The sequence below is a fragment of the Alligator sinensis genome, unplaced genomic scaffold (genome assembly GCF_000455745.1).
Source record: "Alligator sinensis unplaced genomic scaffold, ASM45574v1 scaffold337_1, whole genome shotgun sequence".
NCBI classification, from domain to species: domain Eukaryota; kingdom Metazoa; phylum Chordata; order Crocodylia; family Alligatoridae; genus Alligator; species Alligator sinensis.
This window is the reverse complement of record NW_005841927.1, coordinates 1,187,726-1,204,373: the sequence shown is the minus strand read 5'-3', so window position 1 is coordinate 1,204,373 and position 16,648 is coordinate 1,187,726. Positions and strand designations below refer to the sequence as shown.

The following is a 16,648-nucleotide window of genomic DNA, read 5'->3' as shown; positions in this document are numbered from 1 at the left end:
GCGACCGCGGCGGAGACCTCCCAGCCCGGGCCGGCCCGTCCTACCTGCCCGCCCGCCCAGGGCTCGCTGCATGCGGGCGGGCGGCCTCCAGCCAGCACCCTCCGGGGCAGACCCAGCTGCACCGCTACATCTCCGGCGTCTCCAACAGCAACGCCAGGCGGGCAGGGCAAGGGTCAGCGGCTGTCCGTACACAGCGGAAGTGGCGATAACAAAACCGAGCAGCTCGCGGCCTCCTTGCACGGAGCCGGCTTTCCTGATCTGCTGCACAGACCGACCCAAGCGGCCGCCGTTTCCGGCGCCGAAGTGCAGCCAGCGGCCGCGGCCGCCTCTGCTACCCAGCCCGGGGCCAGGGACAAAGCCCTTCACAAGAGACCAAGGCTTCCCCTGCCACTCCTGCGCTCAGCACTTGGGGCTCCGTACAGCAGCCGGGGCTGGAGCGATGGGTTTCACCCCGCTGCACAACCGGGCGCCACGACTTGGAGGAAAGCACGCCCGCCTAACGCTAAAATGCGGCGACAATAAACGACCGTGCCGACACGCCGCCGTCACGCCCTGGCTGGTGCGCCCATTGCTAAGCGGAGGTTGCTGCCGCAGTAACAGATGGGTGCGCTCCGCGAGCCCAAAGCAGGAGGTGCTGGTGGCCGGGTGTCAAGACCGCCCAGGTCTCCCCTATGCAGCGGCCACAGCACCAGACCCATCCGACAGCCCAGATTTCATCAGTGCCAAAACAGAAAACGTGACATCAGCAGAAAAATCGATGGCCCGGCAGCCTACACCCAGGCTGTATACATATTACTTCCATATCGCATTTAATAATAAACCGTGCCAGCTCGGTCTCCTCTCCCCAGCCACAGTCTTTCCAAGAATCGGAGATTCGTAGCCTTTGAGGACCAATCACCAAGTAGCAAACCTGTGGTGCAAGTGCTACAAGGAGCGCGTGGAGTTCATGTCACAGCTCAGGACAGGCAGCACAGCCACGGAGCGGCAAGCAGAGCAGAAAGCAGCACGGCAGGTGGTAGGAAGGGGATCCGAAGGGCACTCTGGGCCCAGTGTGGGGCATGCTACCGAGGCTGGCCCCGCTGCTCTACTGCAGCTTGTCTGTCAAGCCCCCGCATTTCACTCCATTATTTCTGTAAGTCCCCCCAAAACTTCTGCTGGATTGAAACGTACCTGTTGGAAAAGTGACCTTGATTTGAAGACAGCAAGACCTAGAGCATCCACCTTCCTTGAGCATTTGCTCCCATGCTTGGACTCTTTTGTTGGTAATAATCTGCATCTTGTGCTCTTATTTTTTGGCTTCAACGCTTGGTGCTTCTGGGGGACTGATCTCTTCCCTCAACACATCCCATCCCCTCTAACCCATTACTTCACTACTTTTGTCCACCTTCTAATTCCTGGCACCTTCTTTTTTTCTTCTCTTCCCCCTTAATACCATCTCTCAAATACCCATCTTGTATCCTTCTTAGGGTAAAGCCACGTTAGTCTGAAGTCCAGGCAGGGTTAGGGTTAGGACACGTAAGCTTCCACAGGTCAGTTTATTTAATCAAATGTAGCAGCAGACAAAGTAGGCTGTTGCCTACAAGACTGCGCACCTCTGACCCAGGATAAATGAGACGGGGCAGGCATATCCCGTGAGCCGTGTTCCTTTTAGCTACAATGCAAGAATCAGTGTCAGGTAGAACTAAGCCTCCGTGCTGGAAGGCCTCCAAGTCAGGGCTGGAGGCAGCGCTGACGTTTCACGACAGCCTAGCAGGATTGGGCTTCCCCCCCCCGCAAGAACCAGCATGCTCTGTGGGGCATTTTTAGGAACGCCAGAAACCATGCTCGTAGTGCGCTTCAGGAGGCACGGCCCTAAGAGTAGCTGGGACACCTACCATTCATGCCTGACTTACACTGCTACATGAGCCCACGTAATCCAATTTACCTCCATCAGTTTCCTCTCTTGGGAACAGGCATGAAAATACTTCTCTTTTGAAATAATGCTCTCCAAGATCCTTGAAGGAAGAGATCATGCCAACTGCATTGCTGATATTCCTAGTCTCCCCCACCCCCCACTGCCATTTTCAGCACTTAGCTCATGTAAGCAGAACACAACTCAACAAGAGGCTGAGAAGCGAGATTTCTACAGCAGTACGCCCAGGAAACGGCAGGGGGAGAGCGACTTGGAGAATGAATCAACAGATTTAAGAACAAAGATTGTCTGCCGGCCCCAGCTCATCCCCCCCACGCCTGCCATACCGCTCCCACCACTGTAAATAAAGGCCACTATTGCTTAGGTGGTATGCCATCCTCCAGCCACGAGAGGGGTCCCGTGGCCTGTATCCCTCCAGTTTGCATCTAGCTCCATGTCAAACAATATTATCTACAAACAGAAAGGCCTAGGTAATTGAGAAGTGGGGATGGACTACGGGTATCTCACCATTATGAGATGTTTTAGACGTGTTTACCACCAAGAATTTCAACTTTAGTCAATGAAACCAGCTGTCAGTTTCTGGAAGAGACAAAAGAAAGTTAAGCTCAATATGCAGTTACGTATTACAGGCTCAGAAGGATTTTTTTTTTTTTTTTAAAAAGGTGAACTCTCGTTCTATCTACGTTGGCAAAAAAAAGCCCCCAAATGTCAGTTATTCACACAGGCCAGCGTGCATCACATTGGATCAGCACTTGTGAACGTGCACAACTTTGGAAGTCAGTATTCCTCCAGCCCTTGCTGGCCCAACAGTACTGAGCAATTAGCAGAGCAGGCAACAGAATACAGCATTTGTGCTCTCAGAGCAAACATTTGCAGGAGACAAAGTGTCTGCAACCAATGCTGGAACATCTCCTGCTCAGTGTGTTGCCCATCACAGGCTGGGGACCACCATCCTAGGCTATTCCAGTTTTGGAGCATCTGGGAAGCTACCAAGCATGGCAAGGTGGCAAAGAGGCTTAGCAGGCACTGCAGAGGTGAGTCCTAGCATGAATTCAACTGCCTAGCTCCTCTCACAAGTTTGAGGGGAGTTTAATACCTGCAAAACCTTCCCATCCGTGTGACTAACTGCCCGTTGAGCTGGTGCTTACGGGGCCATGAGTCTGTCTTCAGTAATCATTCCTTTCCTTCGTACTAGGTGACTGAGCTCAAAAGAGCTGTTTAGTCTTAACTGTGGGAATAGAGTGCACACCCTTAAGTGTCCACGACAACAGGTTTGTTCCAAGTCCTGGAGTTTCTGACAGGAGCTACCCCCCCGCCCCCCCTTGCAAATTCAAGCCTCTAGCACACAAGCCCAAATCACTTTCCGCAGTTTTTAGTAGTTTCTTCACAATGCTCGCATCATGCCATGCCAAGAGCTCCAGTAGCTTTTAGGAAATACTCGCTATGTTAGGAAGGGAAAAAAAGCCACATTACACAACCATGTAACAAGGACTTATTTGTTGAAGCATCAGCATCCAGAGGGAGGTGGTTCTGAACCGTTTTAAACAGAAAACAGTAGCAGCTGACAAGTGCTGAGGTGTCAACACAAAGCTCTTATTGTAGAATTAAGACAATGAAAACAGGGCTAGGGAAAAGGCTGCCATACAGCACACCCAGTAGCTGGGCGAGAGAAGAATAAAAAGAGTACTGCTACAGGCTTTTCATTTCAATGCTGAGTCAGAAGGTCTGGGTTAGGCTTCAGTCATCTTTACATTGGCTACTTTTAATACTCCGTTATGCTGGTTTCAGGAAAAAAAGAAGTCCCATAACAGCACTGTGCAGCTTTATTAAGTCACTCAGTTACAGCAGTATCTTATAAGACTGGGACAGAGTCAGATTTTGAAGTGGAACAGATATTCAGCATGGAACAGTATTCCTACATATTCCTTTCACAAACGTGTTTTACAGAGCTGATACAGTACTAGGGAAAAAAAAAAAAAAAAAAAAAAGAAGTCAACCCAGGCGCAAGTGCCCTGGAGTAGAAAAGGATGCAACGAGATAGCTACACTGGAAAGACAACACTTTAGAAAAAAGTGAAACACGTAAAGTCTCCCCTTTTGTCCCCAAAACAAGTGTACAGTTTGGATCTACCTTTACAGTTCTACATCAGTTTTCTAGGAACTTAACAGAAAAAAAAGAAAAACCACTGGCCAGTACAGTCTTTGGATATTTAGGGGAGGGGGAGAGTCAGGTTCCAGAACCAAGTCAGTCGGTTTCAGCCTCGCCGGGGTCTTTGCCTTCTTTGTTCTTTCGCACTTCTTCAATGTGCTTGTCCTGAAAGAGGTGACAGAGTCCACTAAATAAACCAAGACTATGTTTGCACCGGGACTTTTACCTCCATACTGGCATCACATACTGTGTCCTCCAAACCCCAGTTTTAGCTTCTTAACCCCCGCCCCAACTAACTAGCGTACACTGAACTCTTCTACTACAGCACGTTGCTTTAGAAAAAAAAAAGGAAGAAATCAAAGCTTCCCCAGGCCCCTTTCTCCCTGAGCACGGACTTCCATGAGGTCTTTTGTAGGTTTAATAGACTTTAGTCTATTAAACCGACACCCGAGTGTGCCTGCCTATTCCAGCAACCCCCCCACTCCGTCGTTAGCTAGTTAGCATAGTAAGAGCATTTTCAAGTTCTCTTCCCAGATGGGAATTGGAACTCTACACCTACTTTCTCCCTCAAGCGCTCCAGTTTAGCAGCCATTTGTGCCTCTCGGTTTTCTTTGTTAGCTTCCATTTTGTGGGTCAGCTTCTCTTCTGCCATTTTGCTGAAATTATTATTTTCTTCAATTGCTTTCTGAAGCACCTCTTTTTCATGCTCTCGTTTCTCAGCTAGCTGCTTCAAGACTTCTGCTTCATGAGACTAACAAAATAGACCATGCACGTTTAGACACAGGAGAGATGAACTACATAAATACTTACACTTGGGCAGCTTCTACACTGAAGAGAAGAGACTTTAGACTACATTCGAGCAAAAACAGTCATTCAACATGCATCAGACACGCATGTTAAATGATGTTGTTACATCTGACTACACAGGGAAATAAGTTGCAGCTAAATGCAAGAACTTAGCTGGGCAGTTCCCTGGAAGTGCAAAAACGTGGACTAGCCCCTGTTAAGTCTCCCCTATAATAAATCTTTGTCCTCAAAAAAAGAGAATGAAGAGATTACTGTTTTAGTGCAAACCCAAGAACATTAGGGATTGTACAAAGTCAGTGTGCCTATATCAAAGCAGCACATGGAGTTATGACTCCCTCAGTTCTAACCAAGTACTTGAGGTCATGTCTCAGCAGGACAACTTACTGCCAAACAGGACTTCTAGTCAACTCTCTGCCCACAGACAGAGCTGTCATTTTTCTGGGAGGAGTCTCAGTATAAACTTTCAGTCTCTTGAAGTCATATTAATACTCCTTGCTAAATATTTTCCCCTCCCACTTTCAAATGACCATGAAAACAGTGCACAGGTTTCACTGAAGCAGTTTAACAGCGAGTAAAACCCTCAGAAGTTCTACTGGAAGTCATTTAAATTAACATCCTTTGCATGTGCAGCACTCTTCTCTCCCCTCCCCACTAAGAGTCAGTAACTTGTTTTCCTGAACTGAAATTTGCTCCACTCCACTGGCATCCCTAGACACAGAGTCCCATCAGCAAACAAGCCCGCTTGCCCACTGAAAGCTACGGTTATTTTGCATCTACCTTGCGTCTCTCTTCTGCAGCTTCCAACTTCTTCTGAATTTCTTCCAGCGAGACATCCTTCTTCTTCGGAGGGGAGAGAGGAAATTCCGGGACTGCTTCTTTTGAACGAGGGCTGAGTATCAGCTCAAATGCCTGGCCAGAGGCACGCTTTTCGAGCTCTTTCACCTGAATGTCTAGGACAGGGACATGCAACTGAGCCAATCACTGACGTAACTTCAGTTAAACCATGGACAAGCGTGCAGTGCACGAGTACAATGAAACAATGCAGAGAGCATTTAAAACGGAGGGGGAAAGCCTGTTTAAAGCAGCAGTGGGATCCAACAGCAGGTTAAATACCTTGTTTTCTAACTTGAATAGTAAAGTCCTTGCACATGAACTTAGAAGAATCAATTCTTAGCATGGCAAGACTTATTCTTATTCTACCCCTGGAGAAAGCTGAAAAAACAAAGACATTAAACAGACCTGCCCACAGTTTTAAAGCAAGACTGGGCTTGATTACCCTCCTGAGCCCCTGCACAGTACAGCAACCAACTGGCCAGCTTTTCTTCCATGATTTCATTCTATACAGAATGAATACATGAATATATTTCATTAAAGGACCAAGCATTCTGTTCTTACCCTGTGAACAGGTAAGTCTGTTCTCCAGGATTCATAAAGCAGCAGTGCTAGGGCACCAGCTTTGTTCACTACATCTCCATTACAGTAACTGCTTTCACTAACCAAACCAGATGGCAAACAGATGACTGGAAAGCCACGTGCTAACAGATGCAGCTAGCCCAACGTGAAACGTTTCTTTTTGTCCCCTCCATACAAACGTATGGCATTTTAAACATCTTCTCCACAGCAGTGCAGCACAGGAGGATAGCTAAACGCCACCCGGTACACTGACCACGGTCACACGCCAACGAACCCGACGCGGGACGTACCTGAAGTAGCCATGTCCGAGACGGTGGACACCACAAGCCTGCTCCGCAAGATCTCCAACCAGCTGGACCTCCAACTAACAAAACAGAGATGATCTCTTTGACTAAAGAAAAATCACTACTAAAAGAGACTGCTTTCCATGGTCGGCTGGGTATTGAGACGGGAGTTACCATAAGCCAGAGACCACGTGAAAGACCGCTGGGGAGACGTGGCTCCGGCACTTAACAGCGCTGCTCGAGCCAGGTGGTCCCTGAACACCGTCATTAGAGGAAGTCTCTGAACACGGTTCATTAGAGGAAATCTCTTTCAGCTACAAAGACCCTGGACCAGGCAAACAAACAACCCCCCAAATCCAAAAAAAGTCCCCCTGACTTTTTCTAAATGATTAAGTACATTTTATATTTCAAAAAAAAAGGGGTGTGTGGGAGAATAGCTTGCTCCAAGGGAAGCGGATTCAGGACATCTACACTGCATACATTTGCAGCCTCAACAAAACGAGGATGCATCTGGTCTTAAAAATAAATAAATAAAATAATAATTAAACAAACATTTTAAAGCTATTTTAAATTGTATTTAGTCTGCACCGATGGGGGATATTGGGTCTTTCCACCCCCCCCACACCTTTGTGATGGTCAAGGATGCCTCTACCCCCGGTCCAGGCTGCATTATAGCACGCCTGTAGATCAGCCATTGTCTTCAAAAATAAATAAATAAATAAATAAATAAATAAATAAAATAAATAATCAATCATCATCCCACACCCGCAGCCTTTATACCTTCCCAGCCAAGGGGATGCAGCACTGGGAGGAGGAGCGAGGCTGGGGTTCCCCCCCCCATTTTAGAGAGAGGAATAATAGAGGCAGCAGAGGGAAGATGGAGGGGGGGAAGGAGGAGGGAGGGGGAGAGGGCGGGGCCAGCTCTACCCACCCCCTACTGGCTGCACAGCGAGGGCCGCCCAGCCAATGAGGACGCAGCCGCCCCGCTCAGCCCCGCCCCCCGCCCGCGAACAATGGCGGGGCTGTCACTGGAGCGAGGAGGGGTCGGCCCTCCCTCCACGGCAGCGGGGACAATGGGAGCCGCCCCCCCGTTGTGCCCCCGACCCCTCCGGGGAAGGGGCAGGGGGAAGGGGCAGCAGGCAGAGTCCCCCCCGCGCGCCGCACCGCGCCTCACCGCGCCCACCTGCTTCGTCCGCAGCGCCGACCGCTCTCCGCTCCCGCCCGCCCCGCCGCGCACAAAAGCGCCAAACAAAGGCACGTGACCCGCCCCGCCCCGCCCCCATTGGCCGAGCGCGGCGGCACGTGCCGCTCCGCGGGGGGGTTGGGGGGGCCAGCCCCCTCCCCAGCGCCGCGCGGGGCATGCCGGGGGCTGTAGTCCGCCCCGCCCCTCCCCCCTCCCCCGGCGTGGCACCAGCAGGTCTGCGACCCCCAACTCTTCATTTCAGGACGTGAAGGGGGGCAATAACCCCCCCCCCCCCGCCTCCCAAAAAAAGGGACCCACCCTGGTGTATATTGTACCAAAAACCCAACCCTGGACAATCTTGCAGGTGAAATCCTGCTTTAAAAGAGGCGAATATTGTGACCAAAACCACAAAGCGGAGACGTCTGGACTGATCTGATGGCTGTTTCCATGGAAACCGCATCCATCCCTGCATCCCTGCGGGCGGCGCCGGAGCCCGACGCGAGGGCGTGCCGAGGGACCCGGGCCCAGGACCCCTGCCTGGCGCCGCGCGCTCGCCGCAACAAAGACAGCAGCCCGGGGCCGGGGGGACGAAACAACGCCCCTCGCGCTGAAGTCCCCGGAGAGCCGTCGATGCCGCGAAGGGACGGGCGTGGGAGCCGCGTGGGTCCGGGACCGAAAGTGATGCAAAAATCCTGAGCGCTTGGCTCCAACATGATTAGCCCGACTGAGACGCTGCAAAATCAAGACTGCAGAAGACACAGATCTATACGTATATTCGGCGATTTCGCGGCCGGTCTAATCAAAGGCGTCGTTTCGGAGCCAAGCGTCGGAGGGTTTTGCATTTCGGGAGGCTGCCGACGCGCTTCTGCGATCGCCGCCCGGACGCCGCGGCCACTGACCGGTCGTGCCCCAAACCCAAGTGGCTGCCTTCGTCATCGGTTATTTATCGCTATCCACGTGGACTGAGTGGCCGACAGAGCGTTTTGCTTTTAAAGCCCTTTCCTAACAGCAGTGAGCTGGGGCGAGTCTCAGATTCGGACTTCGTGGGGCCGAGGGGGTTGCGTGATGTCAGGCCGTGACGTCTGTGCGCTAATCCCCACCCTGCGGAGACATGTCGAAGCACCTGCGTCTTCTGCCACAAAGAGAGGAGGGTTTAGATACCGCGTGGGGCTGGGTTCAGCGCCCGCCGGCTAAACCTCTCATCTCTCGACCGCTTTGCAGACTGTAAAAGATTTTTTTTTTGCAAAAATCTAGTTGGTCGAATAAAAGATATCGCCCCTGCCATGAGTCCTGATTCCTTTTACATACCTTAGAGAACTTAAAAAGGTCCGAGTTTAACTGATCTTCCTTTGTAGAGCATGTTCGAGGTTACGATCCCATGGGATAAGATAAGGGTGCTGGGCGATGTGGGGTTTTCCCTCGGCCGTTTCACTCTTTGGGATGGAGACTGTCCTTTACTTTGTGGTGGTAGTGTTAGAGCGAAGTAACCGTGATGATCCAGAAAATGTGCGAGGGGCAAGGAAGTTTTAGATTATTTCTGGCAACTATACATTTGGTCCAATAAAAGATACCACAGTTAGCTCAAGCTGCATCTGCTTCTTCCCCAGATCCAAGCAAAGGGTACCATATGCCGGAAAACTTGTTTAAGAGCTCTTCCAAACCTTGTCTTTCACTATGTATACGGATTATATTTATATATATACACACACACACACAATAACCATCTTAAGTGGGCCCTGATTTTGACTGGAGTTTCTGCACTCAGCAGTAATATAAAAGCAAAGAAATGCTCAGCATATATTTCCAGGTGCTCATAACTCTCTCTGTATTTAGGTTTGGGGGATTAAATATCTTCTTTTTAGTCTCTTATATGAAGTGATTTTATTTTGGGAAACGCTCATAACAGCAGACTGTCAGGAATCCAGGTTGTAGCCGTATTGGTTTAGGGGATTCCTGATTGCCTAAAAGCAGATTGGCATTAGGTGGCTGGGTTTTGTCAGCGTTTCCCCCCGAGTGTATGAAAAGCTTTGGTTTAATTTACACCAGACAGTTCATCAAACTGAACGCATTGTCCTTTTCCATCCAAAGCGCATAGCCTTTAGCCACAGAATTCCTTGGTTACTGGGTTTCTGACATATAAGAAGAATCTTTCATTTTATTTCCAGCTGTGTCGTGTGAAGTTTTGCACACCAGTATTGGAAATTTCTGCCTAACAGGTCATTGTTTCTGGTCATGATAAAATCAGAACTTAGGAGTGAATGGCACAGTTCAAGTTTAAACTTCCGACCAAATCAGCGACTGAATTTGTGCACGCTGACAGGAGTCAGGGGCATTTGCAAGCCTACGGAAGACAATCCAAGGTGCAGAAAGATGTCTAAGCCCTTGTTTATCCTGAAGATAAAACCTGATTTCAGCAGCTAATGCCACTCCGTGCACCACTCACGTCCCCCATATTCAGTCAAGTCACAGCTTTTTTTGTCTGATATGAAACTTTCGCAGTTTCTATCAAGGCCTCTGCAGCAAGAACTGAACCCCAGTTGCTGATATCGGAGCCAATTCCCAGTCTGGGCGGGCTCCTCAGGTACGTTTGTACCCTCCCTGCTCTGACTTCCCTGAGAGCAGGCATGTGCTCTTTGATTGCAAGGAGAGTTTAGCAACCAGCCCCCAGTGAGTGGTTAGTAATCATTCAATAATATGAGCAGCTTGTCACTCCTCATCATGAAACCTCCCACTCCTGGCAGGATTGGGTCTTTCATTTTTCCACAAGTTAATGTGACATAAAAATCCTCTTGGGTCTAGACTTCCCAATGTATTTAGGCCCCTAAAGACACAGGTGTGCAGTGGGATTTCCAAGACCATCTAAGCAGGTGAAATGCCTATGTCCCTTTGTGATCAATATGATGTGTAACCTCAGACTTCAGTTATTTTTTATCTCATCTTGCACATGGATGCAGTTATGTTCATCCTCTTCACCCTATTCAAGGTGTGGAGATTCATGGATGATAAAAGTGCAGTGAGCACAGAGATGTTATGCTAGAAGTGGGAGCATTTAGCATTTCTAATCCAAAGACCTTGAAACAAAGGAAATCAAGAAATGGAGGCTCAGCGCATTCCAGTGACTTGACCAAGGGGACAAAACCAGTCAGTAGCAGAGCTGACAGCCAACCAAACAAAACACCCCAGGCACATTGGACAATGCCATCTCCCAAAAGGCCTGAAAGTGTCAAAAAAATGTGTTAGAATAACCACAGGTTTCTTACAGTGGGTTGCTACAATGGGTTTTCTTATAAGTTTCAAGGTCTTATCCCTAGGAATATTTGAACACGTGAATTCAGGACATGAAGGGATCATATTTAGCCTGAAGATTAAAGATTCTCTTCTGATGTACTTATCAAAATGCCCCACAAAGGAGACTGACATAATTGGGTAACAACTCAGCCCACGGCAGCTCTTTCAACTTGCAAAAATACTTAACCGCCAATAAGAGCGTGCTTTCCGAATATCAAATTGCCAACTTTATAACGTCCGTGGTGGATGGACTGGCAGATACGTCTGTGATGCAAAGAATGTCTTCGGATGCCTTTGTAATTAATGTTAATGTCAAGTAGTTTCTACATCTGGATAGGTTAATAGAAGAAAGGTCTCTGCAATAGGATATTGTTGGTTTTAACAGAAACCCCAGTGTATGTGTAATAGAAACTTTGTCTTGTCCCTGGGCAAACTGTTTCACCTTTCCATGCCTCAATTTATCCAGCTGCACGGGGTCATAGCACTTACCCAGGCAGCTTGCGAGGGTGCTCAGACCTAGCGTGTGAACACGTGGAGATCTTTGGCTAGAATCATTTCAAATCCAGAATCACGTATTAGATCAAGCAACCGAACGCATAGTTTGCCAAAGGCCGAGGATAAGCAAGTACAGTTTCCAGGCTCAGTGAGAGCTCTTCAGTGGATGGAGGCTAAATCATCTGAAAACGACCCATTTCCTTAGGTAGAAATAGGTTGCTTCATTTTAGGTTAACCCTGAAACTACAACTACAAGTCAGCAAAACACTTCCTCCAGGATTAAAAATCTGCCTTTGCAAAATGCTCCTGGGCATGGCTGCAACTGTCTGAGCAGGAGACAACCAGGGGCCCTGCTGGTTTCCATTCCCAGCCCAGCAAGTCTCATCTGCCTTTTGGAGATGCGCTGAGGACAGTCTGGGCTTCACTTGATTCCTTTAGAAACCGGAGCTGGTAACACTTAGCACAGATGCTGCTGCTAAAGCTAGGGGAGCACAAATATAACGATGGTAGCTGCCGTGGGCACTAAGACCCTGAAATTTCGGGTCCTTCCTCTCTCAAAAGAAAAAAAAATCACATGACAGATGTTGCTTACTGCAGTACTGGAAGGCATTTGGATGCTATGGTGATGAAGGCTATATGATAACCTATACAGAACAGTATGCTGAGAGTGAGGGAATAGTGCATTGGGGGTTTTGCTGAAAACACTTCGCTGCCTTTGCAACCGCCTTAATGACCCTGAAATGGCCCCGTTATAAAGGCGGCAGGGTAGGTGTGCACCTTCATAGACTAACTCAATCAGAGATGTATTGTATCACACACGCTTTTGTGAGCCTGAGCTTGCTTCAGCACAGTGTGGGCTCCCCAAAGCTTCTGCTACACAGCTTCAGTTTAGTTAGTCTATAAGGTGCACATCTACACAGGCATGAGGGTCCCCCGCATCTACACTGCCGTCTGCCGGCCTTCGGACTAACACTAACGCTAACTGCCTTTCTCTCTCATCGAGTCAGAGGGCGTTCTTCAGCCGGACCGGTACAGTCTTTTCAAACCAAATCCCACGCTTTTCAGTCTGGGGGCTGCGTTCGACCCCAGCAGGGGCATTCGCTGCCCAACCTGTAGCACATCCCCGGGGCGCCACGACTCAAACGTGCAAGACCGGGCCTCCGGGCAATTCGACGCGGTCATGGATCTTATGGTCCCCCCAGCTTGCGAGTGCTCGCCAGTGCACGGCCGGCATGGAGACCTCCCCAGAGGGTCCCCGGAGTATGATGCGTGGCATCATAATCCAGGTCTCAAGTGCTATTAGAGGGCTTTGTCTCAGCTTTCCACGCCCCGGCTAACTTTGCCCCCCTCGGTTCCCAGCCTGTGTGCAGGAATTCACATGTCCCATATGGAGCGCGGAGAACGTTGCATTTTGAGGAAGGCCAGAAATAGCCGACTGCTGCAGGTTCAGAAATAACCGCGGTGCCTGTAGCTACATCTACCCAATGCTCCCTAATAACCGAGCAGCTAGAAAGCGAGATGAATGTCGGGGGGGGGTTTGGAAGCCGACACGAGACGCACTAATTAGATTCCAAGAGTGTCAGAGTCGACCGGCTCATCTGGGACACGGCGCAAAGCAGATGACGTGATTTTGACAACGCAGAGAATAGCAACGCACCCAGAAGCCATAAAATATTCAACAGAGAAAGAAGATTCCAGTAACGCGTTTGCTTGGGCGCTCGGAGAATTAAATGAACTGGGGAAAAAAGAGGAAGAACTTGTGTGTAGCCCTAATTACTCCCCAGTTCCTAATTAATCCCTTGAATTCAAGGGACAGGTTCAGCTATAGCAGCAACTCAGCAAACCCCTGGTATTATGGATCCCTCGCTGGCATGGTACAGTTAGGAATATCACCCTTTCGAGAGGGACGTGTCCCCTGTGAGCGTCCTGACGGGAGGACTGCAGAGATGGAAGCCCTCTTAAAGGCACATTTCTTGCAAGATCAGTCATGTTCTCAATTTGAAACCATAAAAGAGGCTCCAGACTGAGCCTGCTTGCTACAGTCAATGAAAACACACTCACGCCTTTGGGTATCAAAGCCATTGTACACACAAAACGGTTGGGCTGCCAATTGGCAGTGCCGTTTGCTTGTTTTAAAGACATATCAGCAATGGGATAAGCAGGTTTACTTACAGCCCTGAACCACCCAGATCGCTTCAGGCAGACAGAGCAAGATCAGCCTTCACCAAAACCGTGAGATTTGTGAAAACGAATCTCCAGACCCTAAAAGCCATGTGCTGTAGCCGTGGGCTAGTGCGCCAGACCCGAATTCATTCAAAGCATTAATCACTGTAATTAATAATTAATCCCTGCTTGAAGGCACACCTAGCAGCTCCATTTAAGGACCACTGCGCTAGATGCTAGACACACACAGGGGAGCAAGCACGGTCCTTGGCTCAGTGTTAACGATCCAAGTGCATCTACTAGCATCAGAGTGCTACACACTTTTAATGGACACTTGTCTATTTTTCCTAATCGAAACTAAACAGCATTAATCGTGGAAGCTACACTTCATTTATTAAACGATACCTTCAAGCTTAATCCACGGAGGTGGTGTATCTATGATTTTATGCTTTCAGTCCATTAAAAAACCCCAACATAGATATCTTCCCTGGGGTTTCAGACTGCTATAAAATCCTTCCCTGTGATATTTTGAAAACAAAAGTTTGGCAATAATACATCCGCGTCTAAATGTGTTTATTGCCAAGTGTGCTTGTTTCTGTATGTTGGGCTGGGAAACGGTTAAAGAACAATACACTACAGCTATTATTTACCCCCCTCCCCCAACAAATGTCATCTCGGGGAAGGACAAATGTCAGGGCGGGAGTTCTTTTCCTAGCAAACATAGATCTCGCATGCAATAAATAGCTGTTGTACATTCACAAACAGCAGCACGAAAGGCACGTGCATGGTATTGTATAGCACAGGGGAAAGGCAAGTCCCCGCATTTTCATCCAAAATAGACCCAAGCCTACGAGATCCACAGGGCTTTGTCCCTACTGTACATATTTTGAGATAAAATGCAGACTTGCCTAGTAACAATCAAGTAGACGCCAGTCCTGGGAACTGGAAAATGAATGTGCTCAGGTCTCGGCAGAGCTGGGCCCAGAACGAGGGGCTTTGTTGTGTATTTGAAGCAGTATTTCTGTATGCCAAATACCATATTATATCATGTAGAATATGCTTAATGTATGCACATATCAATTAAATGTATACATGCATGTGCAATTGTGCATGAATAAATATAAAGGCTCTTTCAAATCCACAGCAAAGCCATCAGTTCTGGCGTAGGTGTCCCCAGCAGTCGAGGGCTCCCAGCCGGGATCCCCGATACACGCATCACAGCACAATGCCCCGGTCTGCTGCATCGCTTGGCGGGTCCGAACCCCGGGGCTCAGGAGCCTGGTGCGATGCAGGGATGCCGGCCTGCTTCAGCGAGAAGAGCAGCCAGACGCCGCACGCCCAGGTCCCCGTGCCTGGCAGCCCCGGGGGCAGGTGTCGCTCCTGGCGGAAAGCTGCCTGGTGTCCGAGGCTGTTGGGCTGGGCTGGTGCCAGAGAGGCAGGGCGGCAGTGCTGTCGCTGCCATCCCTCCTCCTCCTCCTCCTCCTCCTGCAGCTGCTGCCGGTCTGTTTCTATGGCCACCGGGGGGGGGGGGGGGGGGCACGGTCCAATCCCCAGGGACCAGCGCCTAGGCCGCGGCCCCCCACCCCGCACCCCCGTGCTGCCCTCCCCTGCCCAGCCCAGCCTGGGAGACCAGCAGCCCCGGCTGCTCCTGTCCGGCGCCGTCAGTCCCGGGCAGCAGATGGGCAGGAGCAGGTCGCCTGGCGAGCACATGGCCGTTAGCAAATAAAACCTAATTAACTCCCTCCCACCCCCGTCCTCAGCCTGCGATTTGGCAGCTCAGCCACTTAGAGGCATCGCCGGGCTGACCCAGCCCAAGCTGCTTTCGTCTGGGAATACAGTGCCCGGCTGCATCTGCTCCTGGCCCCCTCCCCACCCAGCGCACCCCTCCGCATCCCCGTTCACGCACAAAACCGGTCCAGCCGTTGCTTGGGCGCCGAGGCCTGGCTCTCGTCCCTGCACGCGTGCAAGGTCACCAGTGTGTTGCACGCAGGGACAGACGCAAAGGCCCAGCCCCTGCTCTCGGAGAGGGCAGGACTGGGAAGGGGACCCCCCTCCATCCCGCCCGTGCGGTGCCGCAGCACCCCGCGCTGCCCCGGGGCGTGACGCTAGTGCCGAGAGGATTCACAAGATCAACCCAGACATTTCAAACAGCGAGCCTGAGTGCCCAAGCCGCTCTGCCCTGTTGCGACCTTTCCGAGGTCTTTGCAACAGAAGCAGCGCTCTAGTATTTCTCCGTAGCCCAAAAATGAGTGAAAACTAAGAGCCGGCGTTTTCCACGGGGGACCTCAAGTCTAGCAAGAGGTCAAGTTCTCAACCTGCCGCCGACTGTAAATGCGCGGAGAGAGGAGCTCTCTCGCTGCGCCGTGGAGCGCCGTCTCAGCCCGAGCCGCCGGATGCTACCGTTGAGCTAGTAAATCAGGAGGATCATAAAGAAAGGGCGCACATTGTAGGATTACTGCTGACTCGGACAAACCTCACGGCTCTTGGGAGCCTAGCTTGAAGAGCTCCTAGATTGGGGCCTGAGCCTGGAGCCACGGAGCAAAGCTGTCCCTTAGGAGACCGCTCGGCCGTTCTTGCCTCTGATTGAAACCACTCGAGGGGTGGGACGGGACCCCGAGTCATCAAGTCCGCTCCACAGCGAGCATCATTTTAGCTCGCTGCAGCCGCCTTGACATGGCTGCTAGTGCCCGCCGCCCGCAATGAATAGGATTTAAACTACCCATTCGGGAGTCATAGGCACCGTACTGCTTAGAGCTGAGGGAGAGTCCCCTTCTCTCACTGGCAATAGAAACCCGAGCTCTGTCCCCGTGACCCCATAACACGGAGCGGGTGCAGCCCTGTGAGAACGGGGACTTTTTCGCTATGAACGGTCGCACATAAGAGCTGCCATTGACTGGGTCAGACCCTCGGTCCACCCTGCCCAGTCTCCCGCCTCACGGTGGCAGAGAGCGGGTG

The 16,648-nt window shown here is 50.5% G+C and overlaps 2 protein-coding genes across 2 annotated transcripts in view; both read right to left on the bottom strand.

Moving 5' to 3' along the window:
• PAQR7 (progestin and adipoQ receptor family member 7) overlaps positions 1-7,476 on the bottom strand; it is an 11,132-nt gene extending 3,656 nt beyond the window's left edge. The window contains 4 exon segments of the mRNA XM_025198689.1: positions 45-1,170; positions 2,420-2,491; positions 6,571-6,644; positions 7,345-7,476. Of these exon segments, the coding sequence (XP_025054474.1) occupies positions 45-72 (28 nt within the window). The 5' untranslated portion in view covers positions 73-1,170; positions 2,420-2,491; positions 6,571-6,644; positions 7,345-7,476.
• On the bottom strand, positions 3,713-7,800 carry STMN1 (stathmin 1). The gene is made up of 5 exons (XM_006019264.3): positions 7,739-7,800; positions 6,571-6,644; positions 5,645-5,817; positions 4,620-4,811; positions 3,713-4,225 (listed from the first exon to the last, which is right to left on the bottom strand). The coding sequence occupies exons 2-5, from the start codon at positions 6,581-6,583 to the stop codon at positions 4,157-4,159; spliced, it is 447 nt and encodes a 148-aa protein (XP_006019326.1). The 5' UTR covers positions 6,584-6,644; positions 7,739-7,800; the 3' UTR covers positions 3,713-4,156.
• Positions 7,801-16,648: the final 8,848 nt, after the last annotated feature.